The following is a 20,416-nucleotide window of genomic DNA, read 5'->3' as shown; positions in this document are numbered from 1 at the left end:
TATGTTCTCAAATGTTATATTGATTTATATTTTTTATATTTGCTTTCTAAAATGCTACTTGATTAACTAAACAGAAGTATCTTTGACAGCTTATAATAAGAGGCTAGATGCCATTTTTTTATCTGACTATGCATAAGAAGTTACATTGAAATGATCTTATGAATATGACGTGTAAGTCATTATTATACTTTCTATTTTTGCAGAAAAAGAGGGAAATTAATGGTTGACTACTAGTGTTTTCCCACCATGACTGTATATACTCAGTTTGTATGCACATAAGGTAGTGCCTCAAACTTAGTGATGTTATTTGATAAATATCTATCCACTCCATAGCGTCGTCTTTTATACTATAAAGAAATCATAAAATAATATTGAAGCAATTTCAAAATATCCAGTCTTACATTTTCTTCCAGTTTGGTGAGTTGTTCATCTAGTCTGAGTGGGTCAGCAACTATAGGAAAAGTCTCTTGGCCAAGAGTATTTCCTGGTGAATCCCACGGATCTGTGGATCCTGCTATCAGTTCCTCAGTTGCATTGATGACCTTTAGAACTTCTGTTGATATGTTGCAGAGGGACACAGCAGAGTACTTCTGTTTATGTACAAGATTACAAGGGGACAAAACAGTGCAGTGTTAGAAAATAAATTATTCAGAAAGGTTCAGTAACTGCTGCTTAAAAGTAATGTGATCTGGGCAAATGTATTCTAAGCTGTGTCTGCATTGACATAACACATGATTCACACATTCTACAGCAAGGACAACCAACTTGTTGCTCTCCATTTGTGTTGGTCAATATACTCTATCAGGGATTTGTAGTTCAATAACAGCTGACAATCTACAGGATCAATATCACTATCTAGACTAAAACAGCTAAATTGGTTGTAAACATTGACATGTTTCCTATTAAAGTGTCTGCAAGGTTCTGTCTTCAAATGGTCATAAACAGCTTCTCCAGGACTACACATCAGATATACATGCCACACAGTCTAATTATTATATTAATATAAGAATAATCAATCCACACTATTTCCACAGTAATCTGAAATGGGTGCAGGCTTTCTAGCTTGTCTATTTCACCCAATATAATTTGTCATGTTACCAGTGGCTAAGGTGCTGAATATGGACAACTTACAAGTATTAACCAAGTAGTATATAATATCCAGATATACAATATTGTGGAGGATCCTTTGAACCATGAATCTATAGGTCCTACACCACCATATTAAAGGGATGGGTTGTAAATAATGTGCTGTAGGGTAAGGATAATGGTAAACTACACGTCAGTGTTTATTGTTTAGTATTTAATGCCTCTATAAGGAAGCCATAATATATGGTTTTAACTATTATCTAAGCTCCCTGCTGAAGGAGAAATCTGTATTTATTGCACCAAGTTCAGTACAGCATAGTGTATATTCTGTCCCAATCAATAAACCACTGGCGATAATTTTGTGTGCTATAACAAAAGTAGCATCAGCAGCTATTTATAGCACCACTAATTCCGCAGCACTGTACAGAGAACTCAATCACATCAGTCTCCTAACAATATGTTTTTGGAGTGTGGGAGGGAACCACAGCACCCGGAAGAAATCCACACAAACACGGGGAGCACATACACACTCTACACAGATAAGGCCATGGTTGGCAGAAGTGTTAACCACTAAGCCACCATGCTGCTGTCCATCAAAGAAGGTCCCTGAAAGCAAAACCATTTAGGGTGCTATTTATGGAATACTTAGTGACCGCTATGCAGTTTACATTTTTGCAATTTAGACTAAGTAGCAGCTTTTATTTCAAAATCAAATTAACATTTAGTCATTATGTGTGAATGAATATGATGAATTGTTCAGACCAAGCTGGCTAAGGACTAGTTTTCTCCCTAAAACTTTTATATAGAATCCATTGTTCTCCAGATTTCCTATTTGGGTGTGTTTGACAGTGACGTGAACATGCCAATTTCTAGCAGGCGCAAAATGGGTTTTATTATTTATGTTTTTTTAATATTGATTTTCATTTTCATATATTTCTATTTACAAATCAGCAATCACAGACCTACCTTACAGTATTTGTGTAAAATAGCAAAAATGCATAATCAGAGAAATTAAAAAATAATTAAAATGATGAAAAGTGGTAAAAAGTAAGCACTAGATATTTTTTACTTAGTACAAAATCTTACATTAACGGTGAAATTCAATTATCACATTATTTAACTGATGATATTTTTGCAACTAATTTACTAAATAACAACAAAATATAATTTATAAGTACCAGCCATTTTGCTTGTGGTACGTGTATAATACCTGTAGTTGCCTCTAGTCCCTGTCTGCATTATACATTTTTAGCAATATTATAAAGATAAAAAAACAGTATAACTATGTAAAACCTGCTTGCCTGCCTGCAAGGGAGGAGTGACATGGTTGCTTTAAGAACCATTTATAAAGCGCAATTGAATCGCTCCAAATCTAAATAATTCATTTTAAGAGTAACAAAGAGATGATGTCTCAAATCACTTAAATGCTTTCTTTAAAGTCCAACTTTAATAAAGTTTTACCCCAACATTATTTTTGCCTTATATGGCATGTTCTCTAAACAGAAGTCCCAATATGTACTTGCTCTCAGGCTGTAAAGTATTATCCTAGTCATCAAGGGACAATGTTCATCTCATTCATTTACAGCCTAGGGTATAAATTTACTAACAATCGTGTTTGGTGGCAAACTGCCACACATCACCTGTGGTTTAGTGTTCTGCAATGTAAAATCCCTGGCGATGTGTGGTGGGTTGAAAACATCTATACTGTTGACAGTTTAGTCCAAACCGCCGGCAATTTGGTTGAAACCGCCATTAAAAAGACAGGTTTGATAGCTCAAACATGTTGTTTGAGCGATCTTGCCAATCAGAGCATAAGAGGAAGCACCGTTCACATATAGATTAAGGGGTAATCATAATTTATTGATTAAGGGGCAAAATGAATTTAGAACTGACTTATGGGGCAAATTTTAATTTTCATTATATTATGGGGACAAAATTATTGGAGGCATATGTAATGCCATTTTGTGCATCATAAATAAATATAGCCACCATTAACAATCAAATAGTATTGCCCAGCTCATATAATCATATATTCATATTCCCCCATAATATTACACAATAATATTATCCCCATACCTTAATAAAAATAAAATTTACCCCCGTAAGTTAATTTTAAATTAATTTTGACCCTTAATCAATAAATAATGATTGTCCCAAAAATGTATATGTCATAGTTTTTGGTTTTGAATCTGTATTAACTTTGTGTTTTGGTTTTAGTTTTGGCAAAACCTCCCTCACGTGTTTTGGTTTTGGTTTTGGATCTGTATTTTTAAAAACAAAAATTGCTAAAAAATGCTAATATCACATAATTTGACTCTTTTTTTGTTCCTACATTATTATTAACCTCAATAACATTAATTTGCAGTTATTTCCAGTCCGAGCCTGAGCATCTCTAATATGTCAATGGTGCTTCCTCTTATGTTCTGAATGGCAAGATAGCTCAAACATCATGCTGTTTGAGCAATCTCGCCTATCACAACCACCTCTTTTGCTTTGGCCGCTTGGATGGCGGTTTTGCAATCCTAGCTTACTGAATGCGTCTGTTTGTAGGTTTAAAATGGGCAATTTGTAAAGTGGTGGTTTTTAAAAATGTAAATTCTGGCCGTTTTAATGGCAGTTTGGCCTTTAGCAAATCCGAAAACTCGCTCTCTGGTAAATCTAACCCTAGGAGTCATCAAAGCTACTGACAGCTGTATGATGAAAACTAAAGCAGACAGGCAGACAGTGCTATTGTCCTTTAAGATTTTTTCATTCTGGAGTTGTGAAATAAAACACGATATATTCTCCCTGCAGCCTTATTTTAGTGACTTCACTAAGACATTTCACTGGACAAACTATTTCCTCAGATTCTTCTCTGTTTCTCTGTTAACTGCTGAAACGTCTGAACATATTGTCAAACTGCAGTTTTAGCTATTGTTTAGACAAAAATTAAATACTACTATTAAGCTCTAGACAAGCTCTAGGATTTGCAAGTTAACAAATATAAGATAACTTGTCCTATACCATCATTAAAGGTTGTTTCATCCAGCTTGACCTGAATGAAACAAGAAGTAGGGACTGACATGAATGAGCACAAGTGCTCCTGTGATGCCAGTATTTTAAACTGAGTGTTAAAAGTTGCCCATAGGTCTTAGTGCTGTTTTATAGTTTTAGTTGAAGAGTTCAATCAACTTCAAATCTCCTTTAAGATTTGAGTTGAAACTCACTATGAAAATGCCAGTGGCTAGTAACTGCGGATCGTACACACACAAAAAATATTGTTTTGTGGTTTCCAGGTGCAGAAACAGATGACTGAAATTACCTTTGTTTTTAAAGAGAGTCAACTCTATATTTGTTATTTTTCTTAAGTATTTGTCTAATGTAAATAGAAAGGAATGAATTGATATGACAATATTGTATGAAAGAATAAAACCCTTAGAAACTCTTCACAAGTGTTTTACCTATAGCAGTCTTCCTTCCAAGGAACGTGATATGTTTCAGAGTACTCGGTTTCCCCCACATCTTAACTTGTGGTAGTAGGGGCCTACTAAATTGCTATATTGCTGAGTGGGGTGGACAGGACATGGAAAGAGGCAGTTGGTGACAAACATAAACAGGCTGAAGACAGAAGGGCAAAGGAATAGCAATGGCAAGTTCAATACAAAGGACAAAGTCATGCATGGAAGATAATCAAAAGTGGTATCTAAAATCAGGGCTTGAAAGTTCAATAGCAATTCAGATAATGAGGCCGAGGTCATGGCAGGCAGAGGTTAATAGCAAATTCAGAAAACAAGCAGTGGACAAAGGCAAAAGAAAGTAGCAAAGTCCAATACATGTTTCAGATCACTACAGTAGTTCTATTTAGAATAAGTATATACGGCACACTAGCAAAAGGCTGAACTATAACCAGGACAGGTGATAAACAGTTAGATTATAAGGGCTGGCAAAGTGAGGGTCCTAAAGAGACATAATGGGAAGCACCTGAACAAAAGGAACAGTCTCTGCTAGGCAACTGCTGGTACCCAGCAACCGTCTAGACGAGGGAAAAAGGAATAGAAGAGTTTGTTGCAGTTGTCTGGAAAGTAGCTAAGAGCAGGCGGCACCTGCTGTCTACTATTGGCTGTAGGACGTGCGCTGACATTGCCATGCCATGCAACAGGCTCGATAGACGACGATTCCCGTTGCTACTAATAACATGAATGTATAATGTATAAGATATTCTTGTTATACAATGTTATCTAATTTATAGAGCCAATTATTTAGCAGGGATGTCATTGTTTCTCTTTTCTTCCCCATACTCCCTGCATCTGCAACCAAAGGCCCTTCTCCTGTGATTATTGTCTCATAATAAAGTATCTTGGGGTGTGGGGGGAACTTGTGGCAAAGGATATGGGTAAGCACAGAGCAGTAACTTAGAATTCTAGTGCCCTGGGCGAGAAAGACAAATGCCGCCCCCCTAGCCCTCAATTTTAACCAAATTAACCTAAAATATTCCTAAATTGCGCCCCCCTTCAGCATTGCGCCCTGGGCGGTCGCCCCTGTCGCACAGCCCTAGTTACGGCCCTGGGTAAGCATACAAAGATGTACTACACACAAAACACTGAGTTTGCTCACATCCTGCACAATGGGATAAAATAAAACTATGTCTAGCATATGCATGGTAGGCAAAACTAAGAAAACTGCATTTTTGAGGTTAAAATTCCATTACCTGAATACTTCCGAGAGTACTTTCCAATTTAACCAATTGGCTTTATAACTGATTGGCTTAATGCTCATGATTATGTTCTGTTTGCTTTTAACAACTTAAAAATAAATATGAAATAATTTTAAGCATACAACCATCAACACCTTTAATGGAATTTATTAAATCTAACACATCTTATTTTCCTCACTGTCCCCAGCACTGAACAATGGGGACAACAGGACATACATAAAACTGGGACATACATGGTAGACAAAATAAATGTAGACATGATAGCAAAAGGTAAGGAGGGCACTTTGATTGTGAGAGAGCTTACAATGTAATGGGAAGAGAGCACAGTTGAGACTAGAGGAGCAAGTGAGACTAAAGATGTTTTTTTCAGAGAGCATTTAAAGATATGAAGGCTAGGAGAGAGTCTAATCGGGCTTGGTGGGGAATTCCTTAAGTAGGACATGGAATGGGAGGAGTCTCGTAGACAGGAGTGACTAGGTGAGACACAGGTCAGAGGTAGAACTAACAGCACATGAACCGTTCAGTGAACTCTTCAGTCTGGACAAAGCAGTTAAATTTCAACCTGTATGTATTTTATAAGTGAATAGAGGGACTTTATGGGGTAATTCAATTGGCTGCAATGTTCCTAGGAACATTATGGTTGCGCTTTTTTTACAAGAATTTCGCTAAAAAGTATCGCTGACGTTTTGGCGACTCTCTATGGGGCGTGAGCAAACATCAGCAATACTTTCACTAAAGAAAAAAAATCGCCGCATAGTGTCTCGCGGTCGTTTTTGGACACATCGTTGTGATTTCTTTTTAGAATTGAATGTGCCCCCATATGTTTGTTTAACAGTTTAATATGAATAAGTTCCTAGAGCCCCCATGTGTAACACATCAGGCAAATACCTAGCAGGTAAAAAGGACATTGTTATTAATTTAAAATGCAGCTTCTTTCACAAACCCTACCTGTCACACGCCGGTCCCATAGTTAGGTGCCAGCGCTGTGACTTTTCCTTTAAGAACCATGATTCTACTTGTTTCTGCCTCACAGACATTACTTTCACAGGTGTTCCTGGCTACTGTGATCTGGACCTCCTCCTGAACCTCATTGGTCCTGGAGCACTATATTAACCTCCCAGGGTTATGGGCTCATTGGATCTAACTGTATACCTCTCCTTCCGTGTGTCCCTTACCTGCTCGCTGGACTGAACTCCTTACTGCTGTTCACCTGCGCGCTGAACGAGTATCGTGAGTCGTTGCTAAACTTGTGCCTTATCTATTGGTTCACCTTTACGTCTGGCTGGCTAAGATCGCTGCATCTCGCTGTAAGAGCTACTATCAAGTTACTTGTCACCTGTAGTTCCACATCTGACACAGGTTATACTTACTCTGATGTTACCTGTTTACTGGACTGTTATTGTGAACTACTTGTTGTGCCGGTGGCTAGTACTTGGGCTCAAGTTATGTGTCTCTGTTCATTTGCTTCATACTACAGCGAACTTACCATTGCAGTTACAATGAATCCTGCTACCTGTAGTTCCACGCATGGTTCAGATACTACTCTCGTCTCCGCTACTTCTAGGCAACATTCTACTGCACGTGTCAGTGTTCATCCAAGTCCTTGGGTGATGTTTAACGCTTGCTGTTCTACTTAATAAGAATCACAGTGTTTCCAGTACCACCTACTATGTTGAGTCATCTCTACTCTCGGATCAGCTAGTTCTATATACTACTCTGTTTGGACTGTAAGCTGTACCAGTGATTCACATTCATCTGCTGTTGTGTTCTCTATTGGATTCTAGTGTTCTTGTTTATCATCACTGCGTTGAACTGTATATCATCTCATCTCATGCTGTTGCCAAGGGTTACCGACTATGAAGTAGCATATGTGATTAATGTCTGCATTACAATGAATTGCTGTGTATTCATCTTTGCCAATATATATATCTAATTCCTTCCATTCCTGTTGTACCAACATTCAATATAATACGTTGCAGCACTACTACTTTCTCCTGTGTTATTATTGATGCTTGTAAGCCGTGAACTTATCCTAAGAATATTATTGTGTTCTGCCTCCACCATCCTCTATAGTAGAGGCAAGGGATCTGCAAAACACCCTCAGAGCCGTGACACTACCTTTTTAAAAGGGTCACGACAATCTTTGTCACTCATTTAATATTCATTAAAATCAGAACTGTATGGCAGAACAGAGGCATGAAAAAGCACTGCTGAGGGTGGAAACTTGAAGGGGCAGGAGGCTGTCACTCTTGTGCCTGTCAACATCCATGTCTTTCCTACTCAGTTATCCTCAAGCGCCTGCCCAAGGATGACTTGTTGTTTTTAGCCCTACGTAAAGATTAAGATCTTACTACATTTTCTTCCATGCTTTCTATTCTCTTATTTTTAAAGCAAGTTTCGGTTTACACCTTTCCCTGTAACTATTTTGCGACCCCCCCCCCCCCCCAAATCCTTGCGCCTTAGGCTGCAGCCTTGTCAGCCTATTGGATAATCAGGCCCTGGTTATGCTTTTAAATCCTAGCGAGATTTCAAATCATTACATATGAAATGAGTTAGTATGCTGTCTCATTGTAACATTTTCCTCAATGGCCACAACAGTCTTAACATAAACAAGCATAACTAGGGAAACACAGTGTGAACCGCCTTAAATCAAAATGAAATGTAATGACTACATTACTTTATTAACAGAATTGAATAACTTTTTTATACAATACATTACATATAGAAATGCTAACAATGGAGTATAATGAATAAATAATGCAAGTGGTGTATCAGTTGTTTTTGTTATACGTTGATTGCAATGATAATATTTCTCACTGTAAGATATTTGAACTGCGCGCTCCGGGGGTTCCATCATGTCAACGTTCTCGGTGGGCGGCCTCTTGGCATGTTTGTTGCAATCAAAGCAAGTATAAGTGAAAAATGAAATAACACTGCAGTCTGTGTTTTTGGTCCTTGCAAACCACACTTAAATATGTGGCTACAAATAACTGTCAGATGCTCAAATCGTGTGAGACCTGTATTAGTAAATAATTTGGCATTTTTCTTAAACCTACCCTAGAATATGAAGGACCACAAACTTATGGGAGCAAAATTAGAGCATAAGTATACAGTAGGACCTGAAGGGTCTGCAATAAACAATATGAGCAGGAAATATGGTCAGAGAGCAACTGTGTATTGTGAGAAGTGGACAAAAAATAACGGCTGAATGTGTGGAAAATGTTGCTAATGTTGGTAGATTTGACCATGATATTTTGAATACAGTTAAAGATCAAATTTGTATGATAGTTTCAAGAAAATTATGGCTTAAACATATCACATGTATAAATTTGTGGCAGTGTGAAGGCAAAGTTTGGTGTTAAAAATTAGCGCAGTTGCAGAAAGAGAAAGAAAATTGTTTCAAACCTGAGCGTGCAACAGTGCCACCCTCACCTTATGTGGATAGTGACAAAAGTGCAGCCAGGGAAAACAGTGAATCCTGTAAATTGTACCCTGTTTTGAAAATATGTAAATATGTTAGTGAAGGGGATGAGGATGAGCTTACTTTAATCTATGCAGTAGCTCATACCGTTACAGGAAGGTTCACAGAGATCAAAGAGGAGAGATACTGTCCCACCCTCATGCTCATTCACCAATAAAACTCTCCCACATTTTAGTAAGCACAGAAATATCCATTGTGCAGAGACAAAAGTTCCAGCTATTGATCCTGGATGTAGTGATACTGTAGAATTACTCCCAGTAAGAACAATATCTGTTCCCAATGGTAAGGCAGATAAGGATGGAGTAGTTCCAGTCAGGAATGTAGCCATGTGTAGGTCTTGGAGTAGATGTGAATTGCAGTCCATTATCACTGATTTCCCTAATACTAGGAAAATTTTTAGATAAATGTTAAAAAATTATTAAGGATCTGAGGCATGCACACAAACCAACTAAAGATTGGTGAATAGCGTTGAGAGCTTGGCTCCCTCAAAATACTGATATTCAAAATTTTATCAAAAATAATCAACTTGAGGAGGATAGAACTTTAACTGATGAGGACAATCAGACACATATAAAGAACATTAATGTCCAACTCAGTGTATACTTTCCTGTAGTAATTAACCATCAAGAAAAAAGATAGTGAAAGTGCTGCAGAATTCTTTCCAAGGGCAAGGTCAGAAATGGCTATGTACACTGAAATTCAGGACATCAAAGATGATGTTCACCATAGGGAGGTAGTGGTATCAGGTTTAATGGATGGGATTAGAGAAAGTTTAAGGACTAGAATAGATAGCTCAACCAAATTGGAGAAGTATAACAGTGGACACCCTCAGGGAGTCTGCTGTTAGTCATGATGAAAACATTACCAGGAAGAAATAAATGCAGAGTAACAAGTTAATAACAGTAAGTATACAAGATATACAGCAGCAATGTTTGCTACAGCGAACACAGGAGTATACAATAAAATGTTTTAACTGTGGGAGAGAAGGACATTGTGCTAAATATATGCCTTGAGATGCACAAAGGGTGGAAGAAGGGGAGACTCTAGCTGAAGGTGAATTTGGCAGGTATACTGTGTATGATTGTATGGAATATTTGAAACAGACCTTACATACGTGACAACCCCTTAGAAAATGTAGATTTTACGGATGGGAGTTGTCATAGACAGATGGACACAGGAGAAATATGTACTGGTTATGCAGTTGTAGATGACGGAGGTGTTATAGAAGATGAACTCCTTGGTCCACCTCACTCAATACAGATAGCTGAACTTGTAGCATTGAGAAGAGCATATGAGTTGGCAGAGGGCAAATCAGTTAATATATACACTGACTCTAGGTATGCCTTATAGTAGTGTATGACTTTGGGCCCTCTGGCATCTTAGGAACTTTATGAGCACAGCAGACACACCAGTAGCACACTCACATCACATAAATGGACTTCTGACAGCCATACAACTACCTAAGGAAAAAGCTGTCATCAAGTGTAAAGCACACACATATGACAGGGACTCCATATCACTTGGTAATGACAGAGCAGATGAGGCTGCTTAGAGAGCAGCAGACACACTCATAAAAACAAATGTAACCAATCTAATGACTTTTGCAACTCTCATTGTACAGGAATGAATAAAAATACAGGATTTGTGTCCCCCTACAGGAGAAGGCTGTCTGGAAGTCAAAGAGATGAGTCCTTTGGACTCTAGAAAGATGGACAAGATAGGTCAGTAACACCCAAGACATATCTTCCAAGCTTAGCAGAGGCAGCTCATGGTCTGACTCACACTTGGTAAAAGCATATTTGTGTACACCGGGCTTCTCTTCACAGGCTAGTAAAAAGGTAATGTCTTATCTTACTTGTCTGAGAAAGAATATGGGAAGAGCAATACCAACAGAGCCATCCCAAATTCCTCCTAAGATGGACCTTTCCAGGTTATACAAATCGATTTAATCCAATTACAACCCTGCAGGATTCTCAAGTATGTATTAGTATGTATCGATGTTTTCTCCAACTGGATAGAGGCTTATCAAGCTGCTTCTAATACTGCTGTTTTCCCTACTAAGAAGATCATTCAGGAATTTGTACGTTTGGTATTCCCAATATTATTGAAAGTGATCGGGTACACATTTTACTGGGATGTCTTTCAGCTTATGTGTAAACACATGGGTATTAATAGTAAGTTACATACTCCCTATAGGCCACAAGCCAGTGGGAAAGTAGAAAAGGTAAATGGTACTACCAAGAAGAGTAAGGTGATGGCTGAAATTGGATTTGTGTGGCGGGAAGCTTTGCCACTAGTTCTCCCCCAGCTTCAGAACCACCCCTAGACCACCTCTTAACCTGTCATCTTTTGAAATACTTATTGGCAGACAGCTTCACTTGATGGTAGATCACCAAGATGATTTAAAAAGCAACAATGCTGTGACTATTCAAAACCTTATAAAGATGAGTGAACAGCTGAGACAGCAACAAAAGAACCTCAAAATACTGTCTCCTGATATGCCAGACACTAGCTGTCATGATGTTGAACCTGGGAAATATGTTATGATCCGCAATTTCTTATGCTTAGTTTGTTAACAGACAAGTGGGAAGGCCCGTACCAAGTGTTGATGACCAGCACCACATCTCTGAAAGTAGCAGAAGAAGACTCTTGAATTCATTCCACCCACTGCAGAAAAGTCAACAATCCGGAAAACGTTCAAGACAAGGCCGAGGCGGAACCTACAAACCCATCACTTGTGAATCTGTTCCGTCAGACTTAAAATCGCAGTCAACAACATCTGAGCCAAGGATTTCACAAGATCTAGTCTCCCATCATGGAGCAACAGCTTTTCTGTTTTTATTTTTCTAGTGGTTTTCTCATCCTTATTTTTTTATAGCAATCTATTTTTGCAATGGTGATCAGATGATGGGGATTAGTTCGGGTGATGATACTGATGTTGTGGAGATGAAGTAGAGTATGTTAGCACAATCAGTTCAACTTAACACTTTTCTCAATTCAGGGGTGAAAAAAAGGTCTGCTTACCTTGGAGCTTGGAGACAGTATGTGGAGACAGTTATCTGAAGAATATTGTATTTGTAAGTACTGTGACCCCATAATCGAAGAAAAGTGCAACCAGTGATGCCAGTCTAATAATAATTTGAAACTGGGAGGACATCCATTAGATGATTATCATTAATTAGTGGGTAAGGTCATAAATCAATCTGAATGCTGGGTGTGTTCTCACATGCCTCAAGGACAAAATAATGTAGGACTAGTAACCTTTCCAATAAATATCTCCAAGTTTCTTGAATTACAGAGGGGGAGAGCAATAGAAGGGAGGTATATTATTACAGGATCCCATAGTTTTACACTGAATATTACACATGCAAAGAAACTTGCGTATTGGGAAGCACAACAGAACAATCAGACAATAGCCCACTCCACAAGCGTTGGTGAAAGACCTATTGATACATAGAATCAAAAAGGCTGAAGGGTATCATAAATGTGGCTATGTTAATAGACATAAGAAAGTATTGATTGGAAAAGTTCCTCTTGGTTACCGTTTACACATTATCCAAGCTGAAACGTGTCTTAAACAGATGGAAATGCTAGACATGGGTAACTTTACCAAGACTTTGTGTAACATTGCAAAGGGCCATTTTGCATCTTATATCTTTCCAGATGATGAATATTACATTTGTGGACTACAGGCTTACAAATGCCGAGTTCCAAAGAATATGTTTTCTAAGAAAGAAAGTTCCTAAAATAGGGATTATTTTCCATGATAAAACGACTGACATTCACAGAACAATCTCACCTCCATACGTACACACACAGTATGACCACAGAGTCAAAAGAAATTTGCTTCCAGGGGAAAAACCCATAGCTGCAAATTTAATTACAGAATCCACAGAGTTTCAGATCATGGTTGCATTGGACCCCACCAAGATTACTCAGGGAACCCTATATTTTAAATGCATACAGGCTCTGGATAAACTAATTGACAATATTACAGAGATGAATGATGACATATTCTGGTACACGGGTAAGGAGCTGCAGGCTTATAAGAAGGAATTAGTACAACATAGATTGGAACTAAATTATCTCACTGCAATTACCGGTGGATATTGTGCGACATAGCCACCTAGTTCGGTGTTAAGTGTTGCACTTATTTCACTAATAACACAGAAGATCCTAAATAAATAATTGACCGTAAAATGGATGAGATCCTACAGTTAAAATGTGAATTTCGTAAGATCCTCTTTAAATGAAGTAGAGGAAAGTTAGTAGAATGAATCTTATGATTGAATCCAGTCACATTGTTTTCGGGTTTAGGGGAATGAGTACAAGAACTGGTTTCTGGTATTGGCAAGCACCTTATCCTTATAGTTGGTGTCTTTATAGTAATTGGCTTATGTATCCAATGTGTTCCTGCTGTGTTGAAGTGTGGTAAACGTTTGACTAAGGTGGCCCCAGAAAATGACAATGTGATGGAATTAAGAGAGGCAGGTATCACAGAAAATTAAGTGTTTTATTATAATTCTACAATAGAATTTTAAAAGGATCAGAATGTTGGATATAATCTCAAAGGGTGGACAGTTGAAGTCTAATAATTGGATGAAGATGGTAATAAATAATTTCTGTACACTACAATCAGTTGCGATGGAATTAATATTCAAGGTAATTATCATCGTAACAACATTTAGTTAAGTTTAACATATTTTCTATCTTTTAATATAAGATATAAAAGTGGTGAAGAAGCTAATTCATGTTTCCAACGTTTTCCAAGTTTGATATAATTTTGTTCGCAATAGCATGAGAACGTTTCCGGTATTATTTATGTAGTGTTCGCATATTGCGAATAATATCACTTTTCATACACCAAATACCAAGTCCAGAGATGTGATAAAGGAACCGGTTTATACAGGTCTTGAGGCGGAAGCCTGTAGAAGGACACCTAGCCACTTCAAGGAACAATGACCAGAGGAATCAACCAATGGCACATTGAGTTCTTGGAAGGTCATGACCCATCGACCTATTAATGTGTAGCTAATATATTGTAAATGTGTATATTTGTGATGTCACTGCTTTTTACAACTGTACAGTGTATAAAATGTTAACCTTTGGCTTTGGAATCCAATGCGTTCTGATAGAAGCTTGTGTTAGTGCTAACAGCGCAAGCATATGCATGCCAAACTTTGCCTTGTAATACTTTGCAAATAAAACCTTTGTATGTTGTAACTGCAGCAACCGCATCAGAGAATCTTTATTGCAAACGATACATACGGACGTAACAGTTTGGGGTCTCGGAGCAGACTCCACACAACTCTAGGACTCGCGGACTTACAGATTTTGGTTTATCAACAAAGGGTGAAAGACATGTCACAAAAATGCATATTTTTCCATAAGTTCATTTTACATCTTGTGTTAATAAGTCAAATTCCTGCTTTGAGAGTCTTTTAGAGATGCTGGATTGAACCTGTAGGGATGAATGTAAAATTGTTTTACATACTCCTATTTTGCGATTGTTCCATACTTTTATTTTACATTTTGTGTTAATAAGCCGAATTCCTGCATGCCAAGCATTCCCTTTTAATGCTTTGCGAATAAAACCTATGTGCTTTGGAACCACAGTGATCGCATCAGAGAATCCTTACTGCAAACGATACATACGGACATAACACCTTCAATGACCCTAACTAACGGCCTCTTAAAGTTCAATACATAAGCACTGAAAGGTCTGTATAATAAAAGCTATACGTCCATCTGCAGACTGATGACTTTATTGCTTGATGAGTATCTTGTCACAAGTGACTTTTACTAAGGGGTCTATTTATTAAGACCTCTCTGATAACCAGATTTTCTACTGCTGCGCAATACAGTGATAGAAAATCGTTTATAGGACAATTTATTAAGAAATGGTCACCAGGGCAGCTGAGCAATGCTTTTCACCACAGTGCAAAATAAAAAGGATATTAGAAAAGAATTATATTACTACTCTGAGTTTGACCCAATTAATTTGTACATGTTTTGACTCTCACTGACTGCAAGGTGCCTGAGTAACAAAGTTTGCTTTCTTTTGGGTGCCAAAAACCAGACATAAAACATTTAGGAATAACATTCTATTTCCATTTCTATATATCAATGTGCCTCAGTAATCTGAATTCTAAAAATGAGATCCAAGTTAAGGCTTTGTAGTTTTAAAAAGCTTGAATGCTGGAGAGACTTAAACTTAAACTATCGAGTGAAATTAATTAACATAATCAATAGGAAAGGAAAAACCCCATCCAGATTGTCCATATAGATTTTATTTTTTGATTCCGATAATATTAGAATGAGTCACATGACCATATAAAGGCACTAAATCACAGGCCAATTGCATTTTTACAAGCCACAAAATTCTTTGGGAGTTCTCTATTTTGCTCTGTGATTCGTTGAAACTTTCATCAGAGTCTGCATAAGAGAGTGTCCTGTCAGAATCAGTCAGTAGGCATTGGCCAACACTTCAATTAGTGATTTAAATCTTTGGCATTTCATTGTATTCAGATAAAGTTTGAAATACCAAGGCCCATGGATTAGGCTGGGTACACACTACAGAAAATTTCTCCTAAAACACTATCGTTAACAATTTTACCAACAACCAAAAGTCCCGATCAGTATGCCGATTCATGTGTACACACTACAAACGTTTTACACGATTTACTGTCAGAGCTGTTATTTTCATCTATCATAATCATCAGCTGAAAAGATAGTGACTCTGTAAACTCTTTGGAGATCTGCCTACACTGCTGAGTCATGAGTGTATACACAGTTCTAAATTTGCCCAACATCGTTCCATCGTTTATAGAGATTTTTAGTCCCTTTATAAAATCAAATCAAACAATACGATGTGCATTGGTACAATAAAACAGGATCGTTGGAATGTACACACTAATGCAACATCGGACCTTATGGTCATTTATCATGTGATTTGCACGAAAATTGGGTGAAAAACCTTTAGTATGTACCCAGCCTTACTTTTCATTGAGGACCTAATGGGCTGACAAGTACCAAGGGATTTATCTTAATAAAACACATTAACAAAACAAAGATTTTGTTGTTTTTTTTCTATTACATGCATACTGGGTTTTTTTCTATTACATGCATACTGGTTTGGAATAACGATGAGCGGGCTCGGATTTTCTAAATCAGAGCACCCTCGAACAGTGTGGATCCAAGCCCGATCCGAGGACTGTTCGGGTATTCGCGCCGATTGCCAAACTCAAAACGAGGCTTTTGGTCATTACTTCCGCCGTCGGATCTCGCGATACTCGGATTATTTAAATTCCCCGCTTGCAGCCGCCCTCTTCACTCGGGCATTGATCAGGGAAGCGGGAGCGTGTGTTTAATTGGTGTCCTCTGTCCTGGTCATTCCTGTGGTTCTGTCCTGGTTAGTGCAGTGGTGCTGTGTCCTGTGTTCTGTCCTGCTGAGTCCATTGGCACTGCTATATATCAACGTTCACTGTTCCTGCAGTCTAAAAAAATTGGTACTGCTGTATAACTCCAGTCCAGTGGTACTGTCCTGTGCCGCATATAATTTTAAAAGCCTTTGCCGGGTGTGTGTGGTTTAGGGGTACGCTCTCTTGTGCTGCATATAATGGAGTACAAAAATTTGGAGGATAAAGTAGGGAAAGATCAAGAACCACTTCCTCCTAATGCTGAAGCTGCTGCCACTAGTCATGACATAGACGATGAAATGCCATCAACGTCGTCTGCCAAGGCCGACGCCCAATCTCCTAGTAGAGGGCATGTAAAATCCAAAAAGCCAAAGTTCACTAAAATTAGCAAAAAAAGAAAATTAAAATCATCTGAGGAGAAACGTAAACATGCCAATATGCCATTTACGACACTGAGTGGCAAGGAACGGCTTAGGCCCTGGCCCGTGTTCATGACTAGTGGTTCAGCTTCACCCAAGGATCTAAGCCCTCCTCCTCCCCCTCCTCTAAAAAATTTAAGAGAGTTAAGCTGTCATCAACAACACAGCAAACAACTCTGCCTTCTAAAGAGATGGCATCACAAATCCCCAAGGCGAGTCCAAGGGTGTTGGTGGTTGCGAAGCCTGACCTTCCCATCACTGTACGGGAAGAGGTGGCTCCTTCCACCATTTGCAGCACGCCCTCTGCATATGCTGGAAGGATCACCCACAGTGCAGTTACAGATTTGGCTAATGAAGGTGTCAATGTTGTACACCGGGAGGAGGATATTGATGTAGCTGGCACTGAGGAGGAACTTGACGAGGAGGTTGCTTCCGCAAAATGTTGAGAAGATGATGTTCATAAAAATGAATTATCAATTCTTCAATCAAGACCAGCAATGGCCTCCAGAGATTACAGAGGGACCGGTAATTGTGGAGTCCAGTGGGGACGAATTGATAATGTGTGAGGATGAGGAAGTACACACTGAAGGGGGCGAGGAATAAGAGGATGAGGACGACATCTTGCCTCAGTAGAGCCAGTTTACTTTGTACAGGGAGAGATAATTAGCTTTTTTTGTGTGGGGGCCCAAACAAACCAATCATTTCAGCCACAGTAGTTTGGTAGGCCCTGTCGCTGAAATGATTGGTTTGTTAAAGTGTGCATGTCCTTTTTCCACAACATAAGGGTGGGTGGGAGGGCCCAAGGACAATTCCATCTTGCACCTCTTTTTTTTCTTTGCCAGCTCGTTTTGTGGGGGTCCAAACGAACCAATCATTTCAACCACAGTTTTGTAGGCCCTGTCGCTGAAATGATTGGTTTGTTAAAGTGCGCATGTCCTATTTCACCAACATAAGGGTGGGTGGGAGAGCCCAAGGACAATTCCATCTTGCACCTCTTTTTTTGGCATTATGTGCTCTTTGGGGCCTAGTTTTTCAAACTGCCATCCTGTCTGCCACTGCAGTGCCACGCCTAGATGGGCCACGTGTTTGTGCCGCCCACTTGTGTCGCTTAGCTTAGTCATCCAGCTACCTCGGTGCAACCTTTTGGCCTAAAAACAATATTGTGAGGTGTGAGGTGTTCAGAATGGACTGGAAATTAGTGGAAATTAATGTTATTGAGGTTAATAATAGCGTAGGAGTGAAAAAAAATCCAAAAATCTGGATTTTAGCACTTTTTATAAAAAAAAAATCAGAACCCAAAATCAGAACCAAAACCTTGAGTGGGGTGTTTTGGTAAAACCCATTCGAACCCAAAACCTCAAGGTAATCAGAACCCAAAACCTAAAACCCAAAACACGAAAAGTGGCCGGTGCACACCCCTAGTTTGGAACTTAAGTAGCCCCGTGTCCACTATCCAAATTCCTTATCCCCCAACAACATGGAGAGATTGTGCTTCTTGGTAAAGATCCAGTTCCGGTTTGAAATCTGAAAAACTGTGTAGCTCAGCACAATTAAGGGTACTGCTCCATGCTTGCACAGGTGTATGGCTTCTTTGCACCGGCATGACCTGAGATGTCTTAACTGCATCCAATCAGAAGTGAGGGGAGCTAAATTAGAGAAATAGGGGGCATTGGTTTAATTTGAAAATATGACAATATGTATGTAACTATAAGTTCCTTATGTGTCTTTAGTAGGGTTATAGGAATCATTTTGAATTAGGAGCAAAGCAAATAAAGGGGCAGATTTTGTTCCTGGACAACTATGTTGCAATGAAAGGTGTAAAAATGCAAGAAGTTTGAACATTTTACATTTATTCCACCCTCACCTGCAGCACAACATAGCTCCCCCCAGGCCAGTGCCATAGTGAGCTACCTTGGGCTGGGTCACTGGGCCACCTGAATTTTTTCCTTTAAAATGTTCCTAATAGGCTGCTGAGTTGAGTTTTGCCCTCCAGGCTAAAATATGCCAGCCCTCCCCTGATGAGGCCTACTACAGTTTAATCAGGGGTTAAAATATAAAGCATAACTTTGTTTAAATGAAGTTGAAGTGTAGTGGGATATAACTTGTGATGGTCTTATTAGTTAAGAGAAGTAACCTGTGATTTGGCTGGGTACACACTACAGAATTTTCCAGACAATGGGCCTGATTCATTAAGGAACTTAAATTAAAAAGTTTCTTATTTAAGTCTCTTGGACAAATCATGTTACAATGCACATGTACGTGTGCTACATAAAAAAACAGTCAGCATTTAACTTACGTGCAAAACAGAAAACTAATTTTCATCCCTTGCATTGTAACATGGATTTGTCCAGGAGACTTAAATAAGAAACTTCTTAATTTAAGTTCCTTAATGAATCAGGCCCAATGTGTTATCTACAATGATTTTACTAACGACTGGAAAAAAAAGTCCTGATCAGCATGCCGATTCATGCGTGCACACTATACATGTTTTAAAAGATTTACCATCAGATCTGTGCTCTTCATTATTATTATTATTATTATTATTATTATTATCATTTATTTGTTAGGCGCCACAAGGTTTCCGCAGCGCCTTACATAGTACAAACAGTAGACCATACAGGGTAAAACATTACAGAACAATAAACACAAAGTACCAATACTTCAGAAACTCCGGGCAGACATATGGAGTGAGGGCGGAGCAGAAGAGTAGGTATGGAGACAGAAGGGAAGAGGGGCCCTGCTCATGCGAGCTTACATCCTAAGGGAGGGTGGACAAAACAGGCATGGAGGGAGGCAGTGGTGCAAGGGAGAAGAAGAGACCAGGGGAGAGGGGGGAGAACAAGCAGAGAGGATGAGGGGTTAAGTGGATGGTTGGTAGGCTTTCAGGAACAGTTGAGTTTTGAGTGCCCGTTTGAAGGAGCACAGATTGGGAGCGAGACGGATGGAGCGAGGGAGGTCATCCCAGTGCAGGGGGAAGCTCGGGAGAAGTCTTGGACTCTGGAGTGAGAAGAGGTAATTAGAGTGGAGGAGAGCTGCTGTATAGAGGGAGCTAGCAACATGGCTAATGTCATGAACAACAGACGTAATCGGACAATGTTATAATTATCCTCAGCAATACACTGCGGTAAAGGTGACTGGGCAGGATTCTAGTTCCGTTTAAGGCGGTCTGTGAAATAAAAACCAGAGTACACTTTACAGTCCACCATCCAAAACAAACAAAATTAAAAAGTTTTCATCTGTCATAACTGTCAGATGAAAAGATCATGACACAGTAAACTCTATGGAGAACCTGATTGTGAGTGCATACACACTGCAGGAT

The 20,416-nt window shown here is 38.9% G+C and overlaps 1 protein-coding gene across 2 annotated transcripts in view; it reads right to left on the bottom strand.

The window, feature by feature from the left end:
• Nucleotides 1-20,416, bottom strand: part of MYRIP (myosin VIIA and Rab interacting protein) — a 359,094-nt gene that overhangs the window by 31,813 nt on the left and 306,865 nt on the right. For both annotated transcript variants that reach the window (XM_075212459.1, XM_075212460.1), the window contains one exon: nucleotides 402-590. In XM_075212459.1, the coding sequence (XP_075068560.1) occupies nucleotides 402-590 (189 nt within the window). The remainder of the gene's footprint in view (nucleotides 1-401; nucleotides 591-20,416) is intronic.

This window comes from Mixophyes fleayi, chromosome 5, assembly GCF_038048845.1.
Source record: "Mixophyes fleayi isolate aMixFle1 chromosome 5, aMixFle1.hap1, whole genome shotgun sequence".
Classification (NCBI taxonomy): domain Eukaryota; kingdom Metazoa; phylum Chordata; class Amphibia; order Anura; family Limnodynastidae; genus Mixophyes; species Mixophyes fleayi.
Note: the sequence above shows the minus strand (reverse complement) of the source record. Positions and strands in the feature narration are given on the sequence as shown.